The sequence below is a fragment of the Microtus oregoni genome, unplaced genomic scaffold, assembly GCF_018167655.1.
Source record: "Microtus oregoni isolate MIOR12 unplaced genomic scaffold, Mior012 000037F_ref0000500, whole genome shotgun sequence".
NCBI classification, from domain to species: domain Eukaryota; kingdom Metazoa; phylum Chordata; class Mammalia; order Rodentia; family Cricetidae; genus Microtus; species Microtus oregoni.
This window is the reverse complement of record NW_024543096.1, coordinates 12,456,091-12,480,792: the sequence shown is the minus strand read 5'-3', so window position 1 is coordinate 12,480,792 and position 24,702 is coordinate 12,456,091. Positions and strand designations below refer to the sequence as shown.

At 41.7% G+C, this 24,702-nt stretch overlaps 1 protein-coding gene across 3 annotated transcripts in view; it reads right to left on the bottom strand.

Moving 5' to 3' along the window:
* The window catches only part of Gpd2 (glycerol-3-phosphate dehydrogenase 2), a 176,273-nt gene that overhangs the window by 17,652 nt on the left and 133,919 nt on the right, over positions 1-24,702 (bottom strand). For all 3 annotated transcript variants that reach the window (XM_041631438.1, XM_041631436.1, XM_041631435.1), the window contains exons 7-9: positions 14,306-14,470; positions 12,953-13,097; positions 6,629-6,822 (exon numbers count right to left, since the gene is read on the bottom strand). In XM_041631438.1, the coding sequence (XP_041487372.1) occupies positions 6,629-6,822; positions 12,953-13,097; positions 14,306-14,470 (504 nt within the window). The remainder of the gene's footprint in view (positions 1-6,628; positions 6,823-12,952; positions 13,098-14,305; positions 14,471-24,702) is intronic.

The window sequence follows — 24,702 nt, the reverse complement described above, 5'->3', positions numbered from 1 at the left end:
TCTAATGGACCAAAAACCCCACACATCCAAGGCTATACTGTCTGAAACAGAGGAACACGGAATTCACTCATGAAGTTGGGTGGAGTAAAACAGTGAGCAGATTAATCTCACCTCCATCCTTACTCCTGGGACTAGTCCTAACTCACCATCAAGGACACAGAGCAGGTGGATCTCTGTGAATTCAAGGCTAGCCTGGTCTACAAGAGCTAGTTCCAGGAGACGTTCCAAAGCTACAGAGAAACAAAGAGGAGGAGGAAGAGAAGGAGAAAAAGTCGATGACCAGGAAAGTTCTTCATGCTTAGTATCTTAGCATTCAATTTTTTAGCTTGAAACTTTTATTACAAAGGGAGTAGGTGAGGTACAAAGCAATTCAAGGGGAAATGGGGTAGAAGAAAGCATCTATTATAATCATGTATAAAATTCTCAAAAATACAATCTAAGTTAAAAAAAGTAGGTAAATAGATTAAAAACAAAATAAAAAAAGAAAATTTATCAGATGGACATTGGAATTAAATTACTCAGAAAGATACATTTTAAGGATAATAAAATTCTACTTAAAACATGAAATATTCCTTATGACCTACAGGATTTTCATGCTACTAAGCCAGAGCTTACACTCACGTCATCTACCTAGCTAACACAAATCTATCTATGTATCTATCTATCTATCTATCCACCCACCCACTATCTGCCCATCCGCTCCAATGCTTGACATAACAATTTTTCTGGATTTTACTCAAAATGTTACTTGCTCAAAAAGTTTGTAGTCTGTGGCCACTATCACTCAAACTCAGCAGTACTGGCTAAGCTCACACTGCAGCTGGACGCTCTATCCAGGGAGTACAGAACAGCTCAGCATAGAAACATTAACTCTAACCTTCAAGGAAAAGAACGGCAGCTAACTACGCTGGCAGACATCCCAAGTGATGATCCATTTAACCAACATGTAAACCTGGCACAAGTGTGAAACAAACCCAAACAAAGTTCCCTCACGAAAGGAGAGTCTAAGGGAAATGGGCAGTGGGGATAACAGGTCCCCATTAGGTCTTCTCGTCTTCCCTATGCTATGCAGTCATGCTGTAACCAGGAGGGAAGCAGTGCTGGGGAAGTGCGAGGAATACTTAGAGGTGGGAGAGTTAACATCCACCTAAGTCATCGCTCAAGCACTAAATTAACCACACTTCTTCTGCCTTCTCATGTCTGAATTTCTGCTTTATAAGCTAGTGAGTTGTAACTGCCTCCCTCAGTTCAGTGACTCCATTAAACTGAGCATCTCTTTCTCTACAATATTCAAATGTTCTAGACTCTGATGAGCAGGACAGTTCTACAGACTGGCTTTGAAGTGTGGGGAAGTCCGCTATTGGCACTGTCCAGTTCCCTAGCCAATTACAGCAGCAAGCAGCAACTAATCCATGGGAATATGATTTAGGCCAGTAGGGAAGTAAAACTGCATTTAATTTAAATAGCTAACATACATGTCTCTAAAAGCTCCCTAGAACATAGGCAGGCTGATCCCAATAGACCACCAAGATGGCTGGACCACCTTGTCCTCATCTCTAAGGCATAGCCACCCACTGACACTTGAGTAGTTTTACTCAGAAGAGTGTGCTTTTATACCTAATGCTACCAGCCTTCATGGTCCTAATGCTACCAGCCTTCATGGTCCTAATGCTACCAGCCTTCATGGTCCTTCTTTTCCATTCCAAACAATCCCCTTTCTTACTAATCTCATGAGATAAAAGAAATAAAAAATATTTATAATCAACTATGTTGTGGTTTGAAAGAAAAATGGTCCCCAATGGGAGTGCACTATTAGGAGGTGTGACTTTGCTAAAGCTACCATCCGTGTGACACCCAGTTGCTTCTGCTCCCAGGGGATCAAGATGTAGAACTCTCAGCTCATTCTCCAGTATCATGTCTGCCTGCATGCACGCCATCAACCATGACAAAAGTGGGCTAAACCTCGGAAACTGTAAGCAAACTCCAACTAAATGTGTTCTTTTGAGCCGAGCGGTGGTGGCACAAGCCTTTAATTCCAGCACTCGGGAGACAGAGGCAGACAAATCTCTTGAGTTCCACGCCAGCCTGGTCTACAGAGAGAGTTCCAGGACAGCCAGGGCTACATGAAGACACACTTGTTTCAAAAAACCAAGAGTTTTTGTGATCATAGTGTCTCTTCACAGCAATAGAAACCTTAACTAAGACACTTCCTCTCAAATTATAATTCTGAAACTACTAAGTGTCCACAGGAAAATCTGTAGAAAACACAGCAAATTGGGGCTTTTGGATCTTGGAACTCAGCCTCATCCTACTCACACGGCTAAGCAGAAGTTCATGACTCTCTCATATCTTGTAATGTTACTTGTCTTTAGCACTAGAGATTCTAAGATCTCTCAGTATCTTAAATGTTGTGCCATGGACAGTTGCTGTAATACTGAACGGTTCTCTGGGCAGCCCAGAGTGGTGTCTAAAGTATGGTATCTCTGTACTTGGGAGGTTGAGACAGAACTACCTTGAGTTCAAGACTAGCTTAGGCTACAAAATGAGATCCTGGCAATAATGATACTAATAACAACAACAACAACAACAATAATCATCTGGGAGCAGGGCTGTACACTTTTAAATCCAGCACTCAGGAGACAGAAGTAGGCAGGTCTCTTAGTTGGAAATCAGCTTGGTCTATATAGAAATTTCCAGCCAGTGTTACATAGTGAAACGCTGTCAAATTCCTTTCTATTATGTCTTCAATAAACCACTTGGTTCAGTTTTCGTTATGATCTAAAGAATAAAGTAGAACTAGGAAAGGTGGACAGAACTTATCACAGCTCCTAAAAAAAAAGTAAGATCAATGTGATTGTTTCAGATTATAATTAATTCTTTTCCTTTCATATCCTGGGCAAGACAAGTGTTTGTTTTAAAATTAATAGAAAATGAAGGCCAGAGGAAGTGACAATAAAGACTAAATGTGTGATTCTGCTTAGTATTAGTTATTGAGGTGTGTATTTCGGGGTGTTCTTTCTCATGCTTGCCACTTTGAAGAGAAGAAAAAAAGAAATCTGAGCGAACGATATGAAAACATCTAAGTGAATACAGGGAAACAGTGTCAGAAATCAATACTTCTCCACCAGCGTGTTTAACCTGCTGGAATGAAGTGTTAATCACAGAAATAAGATACCATATTACATTTATAAACTAATGAAACTAGAAAAAGCAAGGCGCATGACACTCTAATTAAACAGCTGGAAGACAGCCAAGCCTGTGTAAGTTGATAACCCTAGTACAATCTCTGGCAGGGAAAAGGCAGGTCTGCAGTGAGTTGATATGGCCAGCTCGGCTGTTAATTGAATAACAGGCCATCTATAAACACAACTAATTGCACATGTGCAAGCCCGTGTGCAAGTGCAGAGGCTGCCTCGAGAAGCACCCCAAACGCTGTGCGCCTGGAGGAAGCGCCCAGCACGTCTTCTGTCTCTCAGTCCGCTGCGGTTGTAGCTCGACACCCACCGCGGCATCCCTCTGATTAACCTCCGCACAGTAACTTAATGATACATTTCTCAAAAGATCATTTTCCTTCCCAACTCAACACGCGCGGCAGAACTATCAATTACCCATTTCAACAAAGAACAAACAAGCAATCTAGAAATTTCAGCCTGTGAATGGAAAGCTTTCTAAACTGTAAAGAAAGACATAGACTTATTCCCAACAGGTGAAATGCTCTGCAGAAATGTTCCCAGGCATCCTGCAGAAGCGCAGCAGTGGCTGTGATCACCATGGAGTGATAGAATTTGACACTTTTCTTCTCCCTCTCTCACTTAAGGTTAGAGCCATTTGAGGAGCCTCAGAACTTACTTATTCATTTAATGAAACCTTTTCATATGATTATATCATCTCAATGAATGTAAAACATCTTAAAACTGCAGCTCTGAGCTAGCAAGATGGGTCGGAGGGCAAAGTCAAATTGCTGTGCAAGCCGGGGAATCTGAGTTCGATCCCTACAACCCACATAAAGGGAGAGAGAGAAAAAACATAACCAAGTGGTCCTCTACCCTCCATACTTGTCCTACACACACACACACACACACACACACACACACAGGCACATGTCATCATAAACGTATCTGACAGCTTCCTTGAAATGAACAAAGAAGCTTAATCCACTCTGTACTGGACCCCATATCATACCGTATAATCCAGAACCACTAACCAAAGTACTGTACAGTAGTTAGATGGTCATATCAGAGCAAGATTTACTTAAGATTCATCATGCCCCAAAAGCACCAAGTTATGAGGGGGAAAAAAAAAGTCCCTATCACTCAGCTTCAACAAATGCAGGAATTACATCTCTCTTAGAAGCAGGGGGAAAGATTGACAATATGCTTGCCTAGCAAGTGGTCTAACACACACGGTACGGTCCTCAACGACAGAAGAGCTGGGAAAGACAGCACAAAGGGGCAAAGGGTTGAACATTTCAAAAAGTGACTGGAGAGTGGCAACGCTTGCATCTTTCACATTTTATTAGTACATAAGAGGATATGGGACTCTACCAAAATACCTAAAGAAAGTCCACAACTCTGAAAGTCTTCACCGTAAGCTACAGTGAGCTCCCGCTAATCCTTTTGCCAGTCTAAGTGTGACGTCTCAAATAGGGGAGTCCAGTCAACTAAAAATGAGAAAGCAAAGAAACCATGAAGAGCTGCTCCTAATTAAACTTTTAAAGTATAAATTTAAGAGGAAAGATGCATACAGCTGACAAGCTGTCACCTCCTGGAAACTAAACCTAATAGACACCAAGTCTCTTCAAGATGGTGCCTACGCCACCAAGAGAAAAGCCTGCTCAGTTGTATTCTACCACTTTTGTAAACATTAGAATTAAGAAAGTAGACTTTGTTTCTCCACTTCCCTGATCACCACAGGATAAGGGATTTGAAGAGGACTCTAGAGACCAAGCAGGAATGGCCAAATCTTCTCTCTACTTATAGGCAGAGTAAAAATGCCAAGGCTCCTATCTGGAACCTATTTTCACATTCATCCTGGATCCACGGCTGCCTCCAGCACGGTGAGCAGCAGGGCTTCTTGTCCTTACTGCATTTACACGGGAAGGCTCAAGAAAGTGTCCATATTCTTGTCTCTACTCTTGAATTCATTCTATACTTTGTTCTGACCATCTTAGAGCACATCTGTAATTCTGTTTGTGACAAACTCTATATACAACAAATACAGAACAACAAAGAATATCATTATTATATTGAAATGCAATCATGGCCAGACATCTAAGCTCCATCCAGATCGACAATGGACAAGCAAAGTATCAAGTTTAAATTACAAAAAGGTTTAAGATACATAAATAGAGATGTTAAAGAAAGCAAGGCTGCCTCCAGGTAATATGTGTTGAACATAGATACTGGTTGAGAAAATTAATTATTTATTTAATAAATAAAAGTGTCTACTAATGCTGCAACTACCCAAAGAGATTCTATTCAGAGTAGAATCATAATGTATATTACTTTAAATTAGGAGGAACTAATAATATACAATACAGAGAAATCAATTAAACTAAAACAGTAATCTGAACCCTTCTCTAAAGCTCTTTGATGTGTTCAAAAATACATGATCACACAATGGAACAATCCTACAGGGGAAGAAGGCTTCATAAATGCTAGTGAGCTGCATCCAGACAAAAATTAGCTAACAAGCTTTGTAGATGAAGACTCCCTTCCCATGGGGAGTTCCAAGAACACATCTTAGACTAGCACATATAGTCATCATATGCTAGCAGGATGACCACTACCCCTGAGAGACCACTGACTTCTGAAGTATAAATATTTATGCCAAGATGAGATGTGGTGATGGTACGAAGGACAGTTCAGAAGAAGTCATTACTAAAACAAAGGGACAAGGGCTTAAAAGTATATGGCCTCAATTGGCAAGGATAAATAATAGAACCAATTAGACCACAGAATACATGGAAAGGGAGGGTTTAGATGCAAACCAAGAGGCCATTTAAGGGCCACTTCCAACTGTCTAAGTATGAAATGGCACAGTTGAACCAGACATGATAGCATACTCCTATAATTCCACTAGAGAAACTGAGACAGGAGGATGGTTATGAGTTCAAAGCATGCCTGGGCTACCAATAATACTCTGTCTGGGAGTAGGGAGAGGAACAGGTATAAAACTGGGCAATAGCCAGAGATAAAATGGGAAGGGGGATACATGGTGTTCTAGGTATCCTAGCTAGTTTTATGTCAACTTGACACAAGCTAGAGTCATCTGAGAGGAGGGAACCGCAAATGAGAAGACGCCTCCATAAGGCTGGGCTATAGGCAAGCCTGTAGAGCATTTTCTTAATTAGCAATTGATGGAGGAGGGGGGAGGGAGGAGGGAAGAGGAGGGGAAGGCACAGAAAGGAAGGGGATTGAATGAAAGGGAAGGCTAAGGAAGGCTAGGGAAGGGAAGGGGAGGGGAGGACGGGAGGGGAGGGGAGGGGAGGGGAGGGGAGGGGAAGAGAGAAAGTTAAGCATTATAGTATGGAAGATATGGTGATGTTTCAAGTTGAAGGCAAGAAAGGTCTGGAAAAGTCTGGGAGATACCAAAGATGGAAGAAACATTGCAAGAACATTTATGTTACCTTCAACATCACAACTTAAGTAGTTCCGCACTTCATTCAAGATAAAGTTGATGTCTTCTTCTGAAGGAATAGGATGGCTAGTGATGTCTGTTGGTGAATCGGTAGTGCCAGCAATAGTCATCTTCTCCCAAGGCAGGAAAAAGATAACTCTCCCATCACTGGTTGCAGGATCAAGAAGTCCCATGTTCTCAGGGCTGGAATAAAAAGAAACGTATTTCTTTTCTGTTTGACATTAATGTTCAAATAAGTAAAATAAGAAAGAAGTAAACTATTATTTATTATTTCATTCTAATTGAAAGACATTCCTAAAATTTTTACAAAATGGGAAAAAATAAGGACCTGAACAAATGTGGTAATAGTATCTTGCAACCCTCCCCATCTAACAGTGCAAAGCTAATTAATTATCTTTCAGTTGTTTTGGTTTTTATACTTGGGATCATTCACATTAGATAATGTCAGTGGAATAAACGCCTATAATTTCTTTTATTATGGCCAATTAACGATGACTCTTCAACCTTTCTTGGAGTCTATGAAAAGTATTTTCCTGGGACATTTGACATTTTGTACAACCCACAGTAGAAAACCTGGAGTATGTGAGAAAGCAGAGCCAAACTTTGGAGAATCTGAAAAAGAATCACAAAGTAACTCCTCTGTTCCTTGATGCTTCCATGAACTCATGTCACTTTGTCAAATGTGAGACTTCTCACCTTATTTCAAGGTGACAGGAGTGTCAACAAATGCATGGAGAAGAAAAGAGGTTGGGTTTTTTTTTTGTTTGTTTGAGTTTTGCAATTTGCTAAACAACAGTGTTATTGAATGGGCCAAATGGAGAGAATAGGTTAGCAAGGGGAGTCTTTCAAGCAGAGAACACTAATGTATTATGTCAATAATTAAAGTAAAACACAAGCCCCTCACACAGATGCAAGAATCTTTCTAAAACCTAACCATGAATTTTTACTAACACATAAAAAGCAATCTCACAAACACACTTGAAAGAATGGGCGACTGTAAAAAAGCATTAATAAAACTTGTAGATGGGGCTGGAGAGATGGCTCAGCAGTTAAGAGCACTAGCCCCTTTTTTAAATGATATGATTCAATTCCCAGCACCTATGTGGCAGCTCGTAGCCATATATAACTCTAGTTCCAGGAGAAAGGATGTCCTCTTCTGACTTCCTTTGGCACCAGCATGCTCAAGGTGCACAGACATTCATGCAGGCAAAATATCCAGCCCCATAAAATAAATAAATTAAATGGAAAAAATAAAATCCTTGGATTGTTAACTAAAAGTTATTGCTTGAATTAAACATTTTCAAGAAAAAGTGAAGTCGTTAAAGAAGTGGGAAGGAGCTGAAAAAGTGGCATATTCAAATTGAGTAATAGAAATCTTTACACAGCTGTTACATTTGACTGAATTCTCCCAGTTAGTGTTAAAGGTATGTTCTACAATGAAATTCCTTAGGGAGGAAACAACCACATTTGTTTTAAGTGATTTTCAAGAAATCTCTCCTACACAAGTAGATTTAAAGAGAATGTAGTAGGCTTCTTATGTTTATTATACCCTTAAAACATTCCAAAGATTTGTTCAAATGGGTAAGGAGATGAGAGGCTAATATCTTTATAATAGCAAACCAAAAATATTTTACATAAAACAGAAATCATTTATCAACTTCGTTAGTGCTTCTTCCCTATGTAAACTACAAAGGCCAGTCTTTCTCTGCAAGGCTGCCAGCCCTGCCTAGCTCTCAAAGAGCCAAAGCAAGAGCACCAGTCATTCTAAGTCTAGCCTTTAAGGCTCTCACCACCATCCGAGGTCCCAGAGGAGAAGTGAATTTCACTCTAACATCCTGAAAAACAGTGTCTGATATTTTATCAGCTATAAAATGGATTAAATCTTTTGAAACCACAATTCCTGATCAATCTCATGTCAAGCTCCAAATTGATACCCCCTTCGATTAAACCACCAGTCACTTTAGGTTGGAGACTAACTTCAAATTCCAAGATTTGGTTTGATATATGGCTTTTTGTTGAAAAAAAAGCATTTGAGAGATTTCAGAGACATTTCATGTTGGCATAATTTATATACAACCATCTCACAGAGTAGACAACTCCTGACAGGTTTCAAATAATGCAAATGACGAACGTAAGCACAAGATTCAGAGCTAGACAGGAAGCAAAGTCAGAAAAGCACAACTACTGAGACCCTCAGAAACTTCCGCTGCAATAAAAGCCATTTAAAGGGTGAAGGTGACAGTTACCAGGCGACATGTACCTGGAACCTGTAGAGAATCAGCTGCTTAAGTGAAGACATATGTGTCAAGCATAAAGTTAACAAGCACAGAGGGAAGACAGAACTACTCACAAACGGTATAAAATTTTAAGAATCCACTTGGAAGTACCTTTCATCAGTTCTAAATTACCTAATTCATAGTCTCCCTGGAGGGAAAGTTTGTTTTCTTATGAAGGATTAGTTCTGCAAGGTCACCCTAAAGAGTCAGCTCTGGTGACGATCAGTATAAAGTGAGAGGCGCCCGGCTCTGTTCAATCTGTATGATTCATGTGGCATCGGCAGGGGAAGCTTACTAATTTATGTGTGCGTCTAGGATTAAAGGTAATGAACATTTTTCTCATGCAGACCATTGCTTTCCTGAAGAACCCTTAGTTAAACTGAAATCAATTTATTGTTAACCACTTAGCAATCAGTGTTAGAGCTAACAGTATGTACACACATTACAGAAAAAAAAAAATTGACCTCTTGTCAGGAGTAAAAAGCAGGCTAAAAGGAAGAGGTGATTGCATTAGCGCACCGCAGTCAACTGGAGTGCTAGTGTTGCTGTAGGAAGAAAGCACGGTTCTGAGGAAAACTCTAGGCTGGTTTTTAAAATTAAATTTACAAAAATGATTTCTGTATATTGAGTTTTCTCAAGCTGAAATAATTCTTCTGGGGCTGGAGAGATGGCTCAGTGGTTGGGAGCACCGGCACTCTCCCAGAGAACCAGAGCTCTATTCCAAGCAGTTTTATTGGGTGGCTCACAGCTTGGAGCTCCACCTCCAGGGGTTCCAATCCTTTTGGGCACTGCAGGCGCCTGCATTCATGCGTGCATACACACTTTACACTGACACACACACAACTGAAATAATAAAATTAAAATACTGGGGCTGAAGGGATGGCTCAGTGGTTAACAGACTGGTTGCTTTTCAAGGAACCCAGGTTTGATCCCTAGTACCCACATGGTGTCCCTAGTCCATCAGTAACTCCAAGACCAGGTAATCCAACACCTTCTTTTTGACTTCCATGCACAAGTTCTAAGAGTGCATGTGACGCAAAGACAGACATGCAGGCAAACACCAACACAGATAAAAGAAAATACATCTCTTAAAAAAAAATACTAACCATCCCTACTTCCCCCAAACACACGCCTAAAAGCTGTTCATGGTAACAGCTTTTGGAATTTATGGTCATTCCACATGTGGAATATTAGTTAGGGTTATATCAAATTTTACTATTCCATAAAGGTACTTCTGCAAATAATCCAACAAGAGTGCACACGGCTTAACTCTTTATCTACTAGCCTATACTCAAAACGTCTATGGCTACCAAAGTTAGCAAGCTTCTACACTAACCAGACATTAAGGATATAGCAGCTAAGAAAACAAGATAAAGCTGAGTGCGGCAACAGATGCCTGTACCCAGTTCTAAGCAGGTTGAGTCAAGAGGACTGTAGGAATTCGAAGCCATTCAGGACAACAGATTAGATGCTGTCTCAAAATGGATCCTTGCCAAACCTTGTACAAGTTATGTGCTAAGATGAGGCAGGACCAGAAGTCCACAGTAGTTTCATGAGGGGTCGATGCTGAAAGGAAGGTAGTAACCAATCAGGAGGTTCAATAGCAAGTAACAACTGCCGCTCCTTAGCTAACCACTCTACAAGAACATGGCAATTCCTTTCCCAGTAATGGGTAAACTAGAGTTCAGGAAATAAGATTTGCCTGCCAAAGACATGGCTGAAGTGTCAGGATAGCCTAAGACCTCTGTGGGTGAGTGATACAACAGAGAAGGAAACCTAAGCCCACAAGGCTGCTGCTGAACAGAAAGCTTGCAATCCCAGCACTCCGAAGTTGGGGCAGCAGGATGCAGAGTTGGAAGCCAGCCTGGGCTACAGATGAAACTCTGTTTAAAAAGAAACAGAGAGGCAAGGGAAAAAGAAGGAGGAGAAAGATGTAGAAAAATCTCAGCAGTGAAGATAAAAGCTGCGTCTGTGTTCTCATCTTTTAAACAAGCTAGTAGGCCAGAAAAACGTGGGTGGTTAAACAATGCAAGGTGCTTCCCACAGATCTACTTCATCAGATACTTCAAATATTTAAAGAACACTTTCATACAAAATCATATGATCTAGACATTAATCTCCAACATATTTCTGATCTTTCTGCAAAAAAATCTGTAGACACATGTATGTCTTAGATCCTACTACACAATGTCTAGGTATGTATTTTGAAGGACCATTGTATCATTAGACCTTTTCTAGTCTACTAAAGTTATTTGAAGTTATAGTTTTAATATGAAAGTAAGCCATAATCAATTTATTTCTCCAAAATAGAATGGAAGTAGTTTCTAATCTTTCTTAATAATGTCAAAATGAACAACTTTGTATATAAAACATTTCATGAAGAATTACTAGTTACTAGATGATCTGTACTCTTAGCATAGTCTTACAGACTTTTTCACAGATATATTACATATTAATGGTGTTAATAACAATAATTGAGATGGAATATAGAGAACACAGATTAAAACCTACTCAGATACAGTCAGGTGATCTTTGACAAAAATGCCAAAAATACACACACACCAGAGACAAGATGGCCTCTACCACAGATGGGAAAACTGGACATCCACATCCACAAAACAACTTCAGATAGGTCAAAGACGTCAATGGAAAGCATGAAGCTAGATACAGACACAGGCAAGGACATTCTGAAGAGGACTCCAGTTGCTCAGAAAATAATGCCAACAGCTGGCAAATGGGATTTCATGGAACTGAAAATTGCACAGCAAAGAAGACAGTTAATCAAATGAAAAATGTCTGCAGAATAGAAGAAAGTTCTTGTTAGTCATACATCTGACATAGTGCTCATTTTTAGAATATACAAAAACTCAGAAAAAAATAAATAAACAAACCAGGAGCAGACAAAGGTGTCTACTGCCAAGCCTGATGACCTGAGTTCAAACACATGGACCTACACAGGAGAGAGTAACACACAAAGTGTCCTCTGACCTCCACACACATGCCATGGCATGCATGCATTCACACTTGCACATGATCACCTGTAGGCATGTGTGTGTCTGTGCGTGAACACGTCTACGCATATGCACACAACATGCACACACACAAATATGTAAATGTGATAAAAATGTTTTGAAATCAATCAAGGAAGCCAGTCAATAAGTTGACTGGGCCAATGATGGAGAAAGTTCTCAAAAGACAAAAAACAAATGCCAATAAATTCATGAAAAAAAAACATTCACTGTCATCAATTATAAGTGAGAACTGCAGTTATTAAGAAAGCAAATAATCACAAATGCTGGCAGGAATACGAATGGGGAGCCCTAGTCACTCCTAGTAGGAGTATAAACTAGTCTAGTCACTATGGAAACGAGCATAGAGGTTCTGAAAACCAAAAAAAAAAAAGCTAAAAACAGAAAAATGTCTACTATATGATAATTCCATTTCCATAATGATAATTGTTGGATATTTATCAAAAGACTCCAAGGCAACATGTGACAGACGCTTGCATATCCATATCACTGTCACACTGTTCTCAATAGTTAAGAAGCCAAGCTAGGTGTCCGGCAACAGAGGAAAGGGGATGAATACACGCTGTGCAGTTTCTTTCATCCTGAAGAAGGATGAAGTCATGTTGCTTACAGGAAGAAGGACGTGATTGGACAGAATCGTATCACACCAATTCCACCAGTCTCAGGAGCACAAATAGCGTGTCTTCTCTCGTGTGTTTCCTAGATTTTTATAAAGATCCTTAAAATTGTGTATGTATATACAACATGAGAGAATAAGCCAAGGGGGACGTGTGGGATGGGGGGGAGGGGAGAGAAAGCCAGAGGACACAGGAGGAACATACTCAATGTACAATGAATGTCAGAAAGTGTCCCTCATGTATCAGAACCATAGACCAATATACACAATGAAAAAAATGTAAATAAACCACAGCAAACACTTCAAAAAAATTCTAAGAGTGTAACAGAAGACACTTAGTGTGTTGCGAGCCTTTTTCTTGGGCGATGGGTGTCATCACTGAATGGTGTTACCTGTAGTACCCGGGCATCACAATGTGGACACCTGCACTGGCCTGGCAGATGACAGGGGCATTGCTGTCATCCATTTTGCGCACGGAGTCTGTGAAAGGTCCGGTGGCATTGATAACACATTTGGCTCTCACGTCAAACTCCTGCCCTGTGAAGAAAAGTGGCATCGATTACATACTCCATTTGTTCTTTGCTCACCAGCGCTGGATTCTTAGTCCATCTATTAACTTAACTGATGGCGAGGAAACGCACATTCCACACTACGTGACATGCACATCCACAGTTACTGAAGGAGCCAACCAAAAGTCTCACTTCTGAGTAAATTTACCCCAAACAAGTCTGAATTAAAAAGGAAGAAAGCCAACCACCTTTCCATTGTGGTTCTCAGTCTATTCGTAAAGAGCCTATGATCTGGAGGGAGGGGATATAGCTCGGTGGTAGAGCTCTTGCCTGGTATTTGAAAAGTGGGGATCAATCCCCAGCACTGGGAAACAAGAGCCATATAAAGTGCCTATGACCAAACTACTAAACACAAAGAAAGTGGCAGGACTAAATGGTGTGTCCTTAAAATGCAAAAGCAAAGAGAAAGAGAAGGAAAGGAAGGAAGGGAGAAAGGGGAAAGGACATGAAAGAAACAGCTGGCTACAGCAGGGGATTAAGACACCTGACACCAAGCCTGGCAACCTGAGTTCGATCCAGAGAATCTACATGGTGGAAGGAGAAAAAGGACTCCAAGCTTGTCCTCTAACTTCCACGTTCACGCTATGCCATTGTCCATATGGGCACACATGCAAGCGTGCATGCACGCGCGCGTGCGCGCGCGCGCGCGCACACACACACACACACAGAGAGAGATGAGATGAGAGAGAGAAAGAGAGAGAGAGAGAGAGAGAGAGAGAGACAGGAAATGATGCGGTTTTGCAGCTGCCTACCCAGGGCTAGGGCTGTGGCAAGAATGGAAATCTCATTGAGTTATAAGTGATTGACTCAAAGGACGTGTAAATGCCCTGCCTGTGCCACCTAAGTGATGCTCAAAGACTTGGCACATTGATTTAATTTTATTAATCACATGTTTCTGCAAGGGAAATGAAAAGCATTCACAGCTGTGAGAGTTCTGCGGGCATTTATTATTATCCTTATCATTAGTGTTACTATTTAACACAAAAGGGAAAAATTGGCAAGTCCCACAAGGGAAAATTTTCATGTTAAACCAGGCATTGTTGACAATAAAGAATATAATTAATATGACTGAAGTCTGCCTTCACTGAAAGAAAAGTGACAGAAAAATCCTAGCTCAGTCATTATACAAGCACAGCCAAATGCTAAGAAATGCCTCCCTTGTGGACCCTGGCATACCTGTGAGGACATCCTTGCACCGTGCGCCGCTCACACGCTCTTTCCCAGTTTCGGGGTCTTTCTTCTTGAGCAAGCTCACCACCTCCATGTAATTGGCTGTGGCAGCCCCATACCTGGCAGCGGTGAGGGCAATGGCGAGGTTCATCCGTGCATCGTTGTGTTGTCCTGCAGCAGAGAGAAGCACAAGGGGAGGGACAGGAGTCACCTCGAGCCACGGACTTGTGGTAGAGAAGTGTGTCACAACAGATATGTCACGAAGGTCCCTGTCACCTGGAATCTATGTGATGGCTAGGCAGCTCTACAGGGCACCATCTGCAGATCTGCGCTCAATCCCTGGGCAACATTTACCTGCTTCCTGAGCAAGTGCATGTTGTGTGAGATTAAAGTGATGGGACTCGTCCTTTCCTACCGAGCTGACACCAATTATCGGGAAGTTTTAAACTTATTTCTCAAATAAGTAATTATTCTCTCCATGTGGGAACATATGTATGTGTCAGACTTTTTCTAATACAGAGAAGCCATAAACATGGAAGCTAAGCAATTCAAATCCTTGGAATATCTGACACCCCAACTGGTGTTGACGAACAATTTTTATGAGTGCATGCCTATCTAATATTCAAAATGAAGACTTTCCTCTTCCGTAGAGAGTCTCAGTATTCCATAAAAGGATTTCTCTTGCTTTGAATTTTGATCAGGGCTCCTTAAAATGTAGCATTTTTTAATAGCACATAAAAGGTAAGAAATTAAGCAGGGCAAAATTTAATTACAGAACAATTCCTACCTGTGTTGTTAGAGATTTATTGCTGAAAAATCCTAGTTAAAGAAAACTAAGAGGGAGGAGAAGGGGGACGAGATGATTAATCACTTTAAAATACTGGCATCACTGGAGACTTTTCCTATTTATTATTGCCAGTGGAGTTAACGCTGACCAGGAAGAATTACTCTACATCGCAGGGCCAGGTTCTCTGTGCCCTGAATAATTAATTATCCAGGGCTAGATGTATTGAATCAGAGTTCAAATTCCCACACATCGGGCCCGGTTCTATCAAGATAATACTGATACAGGGAGGAATCTGTAATGGATATTGTTGTTGATTTATGCCGCCAGCATACCAAACATGTAGTATAAATGGTTTATGTAAAGTTTCTTCCTTGTGATTCAGTCTGGGAGCCCTGCACGAGTCATCTGTTCCTGGGAAAAGGGCAAAGTTATAAAGAGAGAATCGATGACTGAAGATCCTGCGGCCCCTCCCCTCAAACATCTTATTCGAAAACCGCCTGAAGAATGCCTGGAAGAAACTCTCCACCTACGTACAAGCACTATAAGGGAAGAGTCGGTATTAATGCCTGACGTGCGAATGTTTATTGTTCTGGGATGGCTTTATCGAAAAATGCTTCATTTATTACCCTTAAAATATTATATTGGATTTCCTGTATCAAAAATCTACAAACTAAAGAAAACGTGGCAATGGCAGCAGTAAGGCCCGGGATTCTGGAAAACATGCAGGTTCCATCAGCCTCCAATCAGTCTGATCCTAAAGTGGTTCAAGACAGCCACGTTTAAGAAGCTGACCTTCATTAACGTAAGTTCTTTAAATCCAGAAGAAGTTGCGCAAGGCTAGATGGACACACACAACCCAAGGAATGAAATGGCCTCTCTCTATGCACTTGCTTTCTCTCTGGGGTAGAGATGACAAGAACGCTGGGTTTGGTTGTACACCTTCAATCCCAGCACTCGGCAGGCAGAAGCGAGTAGATCTCTGTGAGTTTGAGGACAGCCTGGTCTACATATTTAGTTCCAGGACAGCCAGGGCTACAGAAAGACTGTCTCAAAATAAAGTAAGTAAATAGAAAATAGGATACATCCCACGGACCTTTCCAGTGATTGAAGTGTTTAGCAGGGCACTGCCTTGCTGCCTCCCTGGCACAAACATGCATTTGGTAGCACAAGAAAGCCACACCATTTGCTGGCACGATAGACAGCCATGTCACAAGTCACTTTTGCCTTGGCATGGAAAGTGCCGAGTGGGTGAACTACTTTAAACCCTAGATGAAGGCACCGTGGCAGCAGAACCTCCAGTTACTACCCAGCGGATCACAACTTCTCATTCTCCTTCAGCTCGGACCTCCACATCCAAATTAAAGGCACCACCGCTTCCCTACCCTGTCCCTCCACCCAGAAGCTGCTGAGATTTATACTCTGCTTGCCTGTTGTTTGCTTCCAAACTCTAAGAGAATTGTCCCTGATATTAATGACAGCATCAAAACAATGCATTCCTGAGTTTATGTGGCAAATCAACAACACAGTCATCACCAACTCCAAGCTGATTCTGATAGCACCCGTTTTTCTTCACCTTGTTTTAAGAGTACAAAGGGTACGTTACACAAGCATTGCTTACATTGGGGTTCAATGGAAGCATCAAGGGCTGCTCCTTCCACAAGAAGAAATGCCCCTTAGCTAGCTCCTACATTCCAGTACAGTTTAAGGTATAGATATTCTGCAACTGAGAGCAGATGAAAGAATGAAATCTGCCTTCTTGCTCCTAATCTTTCCTTGCCCTCATTCCCTAGCCAGACCCTGCCTTGATTCAGGACTGTTATTTACTGACGAAATTCTTCAAGATTCAATGCTGGTCCACCACATTCCTACCCCTACTAGCCTTATAATCTCAAATTGCTAGAATTAGCTGCAACTACCTTGTATCTAGGCCTTCTCGTCTTTACCCCTGCTTATTACTCTTCTGGTTGGGTACCATTCTGGAAGTTCCAGGAAACAATTCTAGGATCCAATTCCTGTATCTCCCCATCAAGCCTCCCCTTATCTGCATCTTGTCCCTTCCAAGCAAATTGTGTGCTTTCTCTCAGCTCAGCATTGTGTCTTAAATGTACCTTTTCTACAGACTTTCTGAGAGTGTATTCATCCATACTTCATCTGCTTTTATCTTTTGTGGAAGGAGGATGGGTTCTGATACAGGGTCTCACTATATAGTTCTGGCTGCTGTGGAAATCACTCTATAGAACACGCTGGCCCCAAACTCACAGAGATCCATCTGCCTCTGCCACCTAAGTATTAGGATTAAAGGTGTGCACTACCACAGCCCTGACAACTCTTACTTAGAAAAATAGAATTCCTTTCCTATGAGCTGAGCACTAAGACAAATAAAAGGAATGAGGTAAAGACAGAAGGTAGCCTGCCCAGCTAAAACTGATCCTCCATTACAATAACTGGGTCGTCTCCCTGCTGCAGAACATAGCAAGAGTCCTATGTTGATTCTTCCCCTTTCCCTGTCCCAGAACAAAACCAATATCCAATAAATGTTGCTAATTTTTTAGAAGCGAGTAAGTGGTAGCTAGATATTTGAGGGCAGTAGAAAAGCTAGCAATATATAAAATCTAAATTTAATCCCAAACTAACTAGCCCCTCAGGTAAGATGAACAAACAGGGAATGAAGGGACAGTGTTTCTGAGAGTGTCCCTAAGGACTAGCTCACATGCTGCCCTTGCGCTGTGGAGACACACACATAACCATGATTAGCTCCTACAAGCTAAAGAGCAAAGAATGGGCTTCTGCCTGACCAGGGGCTCCTGTCTCCACCCAGAAATACTGTGTCCAGGCATCTCTTCATCGCTTTCCCCTTAGCTCCTCTAAGCCCGTCAACTTGCCCTTCACCGTGGACACATCAAACCCTGCAGCGAGCACTTCTGGAGGTGTGATACATTTTCATCATTTTCAACTAAATTACCCCACTCTGTTTCCTGACATTTTGAAAAGTGTCTCTGTGTGTCCTGTAACTTTATTTCTAGATAAAGAAGGTTTTGACAACACTGCCAATCATGAGACCAAGATGGGATAGCCTAAAACGCCCACACAATTGATCCACTCATGAAGTTTAGATTTTTCCAGCCCATTTCCTCAGCACCAGGCAACATCTCCTGTTTCGTTCAGCAGCACTACCTTGGCATCCACACAAGGGCCCAGACGGCAACTGTGCAAATCTGTCTCCTGCTCCGTTCGCGTCTGCACTTGAAATCTTACATATGTGCACACGGTAAGCATACAATCTGAAGGACAGAACCATAGAAAGGGGGAACTGCCCAAAAACAGGGCATGAGATGCACCCACCAAAAAGAATACAGGTTGTTGGGGGAGCTTTTGTCTTCTCTCCCAATGGCCCCCACAGAAGAGTGAGAGACTGTGTCAGAGACACACGTGTGAGTGTGTGTATGTTAAGGTGAGCCACCTAAAAGACAGGCTCTGTGCAAAACCTCCTCACAAATACTCAGTTCAGAGCTAAAGCCTGGCAGCTAAGTTAAAGGACGAACAGGGGAGGAAGAAAGAAGGGGGAAAGGAAGGAGGGGAGGACGAAAAGGAGAGGGGAGGGGAGGGAAAGACAAGAAGGAAGGGAAAAAGAGGGGGGAGGGAGGGAAGAAGGAAGGAAATGACTGAATGTACCAAGAATATGAAGGATAACTACATTTGAAAAGATAAAAAGGTAGTAAACTAGCTGGTACAATTCTGTGGTGCTCTCATGATCCCCTACAATCCCTTTAGTACAAGATACTTTTAAATAATCCCTGGCTGTGTAAAGACCTATGCATAAATAGACGTGACTAACTCCCACCTACCTACTAGCACAGAAAGTCTAACATTTACCAATTTATTAAAATTACACCTGTCCTGATTTCCTCACCCAACTGCCAGTTTGCAATTAAGAGAATTTCCTCCCATCAGCCTATGCCCTGACCTGAGTCTGAAACAATCATTTTGATGAGCAACGGGAGCCAGATGCCTGCCAGAGAGAATCTTCTCCTACAGCCTTGGCCCTATTTCCAACAAAATCCTCACGGCCTGCTTCGTTGTCTCAGGCTGCCTGGGTCACCGTGACCTCTCCAGCAGCTTCCCCTTTCCAGTTGCGCTAATGTACAAAAGTCAAGCTGATCTAATGCAGCCATTACATTTAAAACTTCCCTTTCCAAAGGAAGAAGGCAGGAAACTGAGCAAAATAGGTGTGTGTGCATCAGAGTGTGGAGATTCTTAACTTCTGCTTTACGTGCATGTGAGGAGTACAGTTAAGAAGGAAAAGCTGAAATGAGAATTCGTTTCATTCATTCATGAAGAATTCTGACCACACAATTTCCAAAATCATTGATTGAAAGTGCTTTCTGTGTTAGAACTGGTGGGGTCAGGATATGTGGAGGGAATGAAGCAGAGATAACATGTTACAGGGTGATGCTGAGGTTGAAATGCACCGGGCTGGAGGGATGTGGATAAGGCAAAACATTTGTATGTCTCGTGTCCTTTGCAGAGAGGCTGGGTGCTTCTGAAATTACACAGCTCCTGTGAGAGTCTGTTCTTCTCAAGGTATTGCTTCTCAAACTTTGTATAAATGTCCAGTAAAAACCAGTCAAGCCAAGCATGGCAGCACATTCCTTTAATCCCAGTACTCGAGAGGCAGAGGCAGGTAAATCTCTGTGAAGCCAGCTGGGTCTACATAGAGAGTTCCAGGCCAGTCAAGGCCACATAATGAGAGAGTGTCAAGAAAAGAAAAAAGAAAAGGAAGAAAAGTCAAAAAATAAAAGTGCCTCACCGAGGAAACCAGAAGAACAGGAAAAAAATAGAAATTATCCTTTTTCACTGGTCTAGAAATTTTAATGATGTTTCATTTGTATAACTGTGTGATATATTACAAATTCTATCTCTTACCACTTTCTTGTAGCCATGACTTTTGTCATAAGTCTTCCGTGTCCCCTTTCTTTCTTATTCTAGATTCCACACGGGATATTGCTTAGTCAGTTGAATACTAGTAGCCATGGCAAAAGCAGAGTTTCAAAGGATTAAGCTCCTACTTTCTGCCAAAGCTGTGAAAAGGAGGGACATTCTCAGGTGAGCAGGACACAGGGGAAGACGTGAAGTGTGATTTGTACCAGTCATCCCAGTCCAGGCCACATTAGCTCTGTCACTCAGTCAACACCTACTTCACAAATAGATTCAGGTTTAGCAGAGAGCAAAAGATCACCCAGTCTACCCTAGACAAGAACAGAGGAGCCGCACAGATAAACGCCAATGTATGAGCAATAAGATTTAAGCAATCAAAGAACGGTCTAGAGAGACGGCTCAGTGGTTAAGAGATGGTTTGAGAACCCGGGTTCAATTCCCAGAATCCATATGAAATCTCACCACCATCTGTAACTCCAGTTCCCTGGAACCTGACACCCTCTTCTGGCTTCCAGGGACACTGCCCCCAAGTGATACATACAAATACATGTAGACAAACTCTCAAACATATACATGTTTTTAAGAAAAGGAATTAAGGAAGACCAGTTATGACCGTCTATCATGGCTATTTCACACTGACACCCAAAGCCTATACAAAAGTACCAAGTACAGGAATACAGGTCTGGTATCAGTATAACTCAAATATGTTAGGTAGTACCGACAAAATGACTTTTCTCTTACTGAGATTGTAAAGTATTCACCTACATCTTATACATGTTTACCAGAAATTAAGTTTTTTTAATCATCCCGCATTGCTGTACATTTTTCCAGAAAATGTCTTCTAATATAAGACTATAGTCTTTAAATATAAAATAGAGAAAACCAAAGGCATAATATTCCAAATTGATGAATTGAAGTAATTTGCTGTCACTTATCCATACTATAGTTCTCAAGAAGGGACACCTGTTAGCACTGAACATGCAATCATTTTTATTATTTAATACAAAGGTACAATTAAATGCAGGCACAGGATGTGACCCGCATCATAATTCTGCCTGGCCTTTCTCTTCACAATATCTTTTTCATTATCCAGGGCCTTTTGTTCCTTCATGTTTCTTTTGTCTCACCCTAAGTTCTCGAATAAGCTATTTACAGTCTGAATAATTAGCAATCAGGGTGGATCTGTGGTCTTTGGCCCCATGTAAAGGAAACACTGTCAAATGCCTTAACATGACATACTGAAGTAAGTAAAGTTTCTATACCCCCGGGACTTTTTCCTTTCTTGAAAAAAGTTTTAAATAAATCTAATGAGGAGTGAGTTTTCTACTTCTCAGACACTTAGGAATCTAACTAAAGTAACAAAAATGAAACTTCATTCCAAATGCAAACAACAGAATGCTTTGGGTATTCATTAGCTATTTCCGTACCGAAATGTTCTATACGTTAGTTTACAATGAACACTCCCTGTGCCTGCCTACTTGAGGACAATCCATTCTCTCCAGCACAAGCCAAGAGTGGTTCTTTTTCATTTTTTCCCTTCCTTCTTTTCCTCTCAGTACTTTTTAGGAGAGTAAAAGTGAAAAGATTAAAGTCACAAAAATCAGTTGAAATGAAGTTGGAGAGTTACAGTGAACGCTGTAATTGTGAAGCCTCACAGCCCGGGTTTACTCTTCCGGTTCACAAAATGCTCTGAACTCATTCCATCCTGAGGGGTGCAGTCCTGATGGAGAAGAGCTGCCTTCACTGAGCCGCCGTCCAGACATCAAGGCTGTAGACAACATAGAATCGTCATCCAAGAAAACTGAGCTGAAGATTTTTTGAGGTTCATTCCTTCTGTGGGTATTTATTCAAGTCACTCCCTCTGTACTGGGTACCAAAGTACCATTTGTGGAAACAGAAACCAAAAAGTTCAGATTGATCCAATTGCTGTGGATGTGAGCTATGGGAGTAAAATCACAGCTTCTTGACAGCATGCGTTTCAATTCTCCTGGTGTCAAAGCAAACTTTCTTCCTCTTTACCCTGAAGTTTCCTTAAAATGCGACCAAACCCAATGCTCCAGACATATCAATGCTTCTTTCCTAAATCTGGGGCAGATTTGCCAAGTTTTTTTTCCACAGGGAATGTGCATTCAGTGTCAAGGTTGGTTTCTACAAAGCACCACCTGACTTCGCTGTACCAGAGTCAGGCTGAAGCCCCTTGACAAAGGAGATTCCAGTACACCAGCACAATTAAGGACATTCTTCCTTCCCACGAGTAAACATCATATTTTAGGAATCTGACCGGAAAACTTATTTACAGTAAAAGGCATGTCCTAAAACCCTCGTGCAATACCTACGGATTCTAGATCTTACCTCATCTGACTACAATCCCATCCAAGGCCCCTTTAAAACCACCACTATCATCAAATTTATCAGAAGAGAGAAAAAGGGGCAGGAGAGATGACTCAGTGGGTAGAGTCCTTGCTATATAACCATGAAGTCCAGATTCCCAGAACTCATGTATATACTGGGTGGGCTTGACAGACTAACGCCAGTGCCCAGGAAATAGCGACAGGGGGCCCATGGAGCAACATAGCTGATTAACGAACTCAACCAAAGAAATCTTTGTTCAAGTGAGACCCTGATTCCAAACAAGAGTTATTCGCACCTGCTGTCATGTGTGCCTACACACGTGAACACCCATGCACACATAACACATGCATGAAAGAGAGAGAGAAGGGAAGAGGAGTTTCTTAGTAGTCCTTTGAGATGTACCTCAACAGTCAGTGCTCCACAGAGAGATGATCTCTTGACATAGTTATGGTTATTGTCAAAATGCTTTAAAGAAAACTGAATATTTTTCAATTCTAAATGGTTCAGCAGGTAAAGGCGCTTGGTGCCAATCCTGATGACTGAGTTCAGTCCCAGGGCCCACATGATGGAAAGCCAGGACTGACTCCTCCAAGTTGTCCTATGACCTGCCCATGCGTTCCATGACATGTGGGAGTCCACACATACAAAAAAATTGTTTTATTGATCATCAGTCTGACAAATATTTCCTCCCTCAAACATACGACAACCCATCTCTAAATCTCTGAACTTCACTCCAAAGAAAGTTGCTTTTCCTTTTTTACTCTCCTTTCAATATGATTGACGAGTGACGGGCGGTAGTGGCACACACCTTTAATCCTAGCACTCGAAAGGCAGAGGCAAGTGGATCTCTGTGAGTTTGAGGCCAGCCTGGTCTACCAGAGCTAGTTCCAGGACAGGCTCCAAAGCTACGGAGAAACCCTGTCTCAAAAAAAAAAAAAAAAAAAAAAGACAAGTGGATTTTTTTTTTAATAAATCAGAAGAGACAAGGATGGATTTGAACCCAGAAGAAACTGATACTGATGAACTGATAGAACAATAGATCACTTCAAAATACTAAACTTATCAAATCTTTATCCAGGACTCTTCACTCCCTCTTAAAAACAAACAAACAAACAAACAAATAAAAACAAGCAAGGAATTCTGTCAGGTTTTTACAGAGGAAATCAGCATTAGCTATAAAACATGGTATCACAGGCAAATGGTAGTGCTGGGTTCCAGTCCCTTACATAGTCATCAGCAGAAGGCACCTGCCTAGTACTTGGTGTGGCGTCTTGTCTGGCTTCCTAATGTCTACCTGGTTCTCTGTCTCATCTATTAGCCTTGCCAAGAGGCTCCCTTCCCATAGAAGAAAGGTCAGCCTCCAGTCTGGCTCCCTAATCACAGGCTTTCCTCCATTCAGGGCTGAAGATTAAAGAAAAAAAGTAAAATAGCAGTGAGGTTTGGTGGCAGCGCTGCCCACTTTCTAACTGCAACAGTGACAGATGGGCCAGCAGCGGAGGCAGCGCCCCTGGTCACTTGCCTCGGCGAAGAGAACACACGTTCTGCGACAGGGTACTACAAATCATTTTTGGTCCCTTATTTTTCAAGCTAGGCTTTTTTGACTTCCCAGCATTTCTGTTGTCACGGGAATCTTCCAAAGAAAATCTCTTTCCCTTGCCCGGCACCGTGGGTCAAAACTGTAATCCCAGCACTGTGGATAACAACACAAGGGAATAGCAGATTCAAAGCCAGTCTGGGCTAGATAGTGAGAAAAGTCAAGAAAATGTTAGAAGAAAGGCTAGGCATGGTGGTGCATGCCTTTAATCCCAGCACGCAGGAGACAGGGCAGGGAGGTAGATCTCTGCGCATTTGAGGCCAACCTGATCCATGTAGAGTTCCAAGAAAGCCAGGACTTGTAAATGAAGACAGTTTTATTGTTCCCTGGCTTCCCAGACCTGAAACTATATTAATTACAACACTGTTTGGCCAATGACCCAGGCGTATTCCTAGCTATCTCTTACATCTTAAATTAACGCATTTCTATTAATCTGTGTATCAACATGAGGCTGTGGCCTACTGGTAAGTTTCTGGTGTCTTTCCCCTTTGGCAACTACATTGTGTCTGATTCCACCTTCTTCCTCTCTATCTCTGCATGGATTTCCCACCTTGCTATATTCTGCCCTGCCATAGGCCAAGGCAGCTTCTTTATTAACCAATGGTAATAAAATATATTCACAGCATACAGAGGGGAATCCCACATTAAGGTCTACACAGACAGAACCTGTCTGAAAGATCCCCCCAAAAAAGGAGGACTAGGAAAGAGGAAGGAGATGAACAGAAGGGGGAGTGA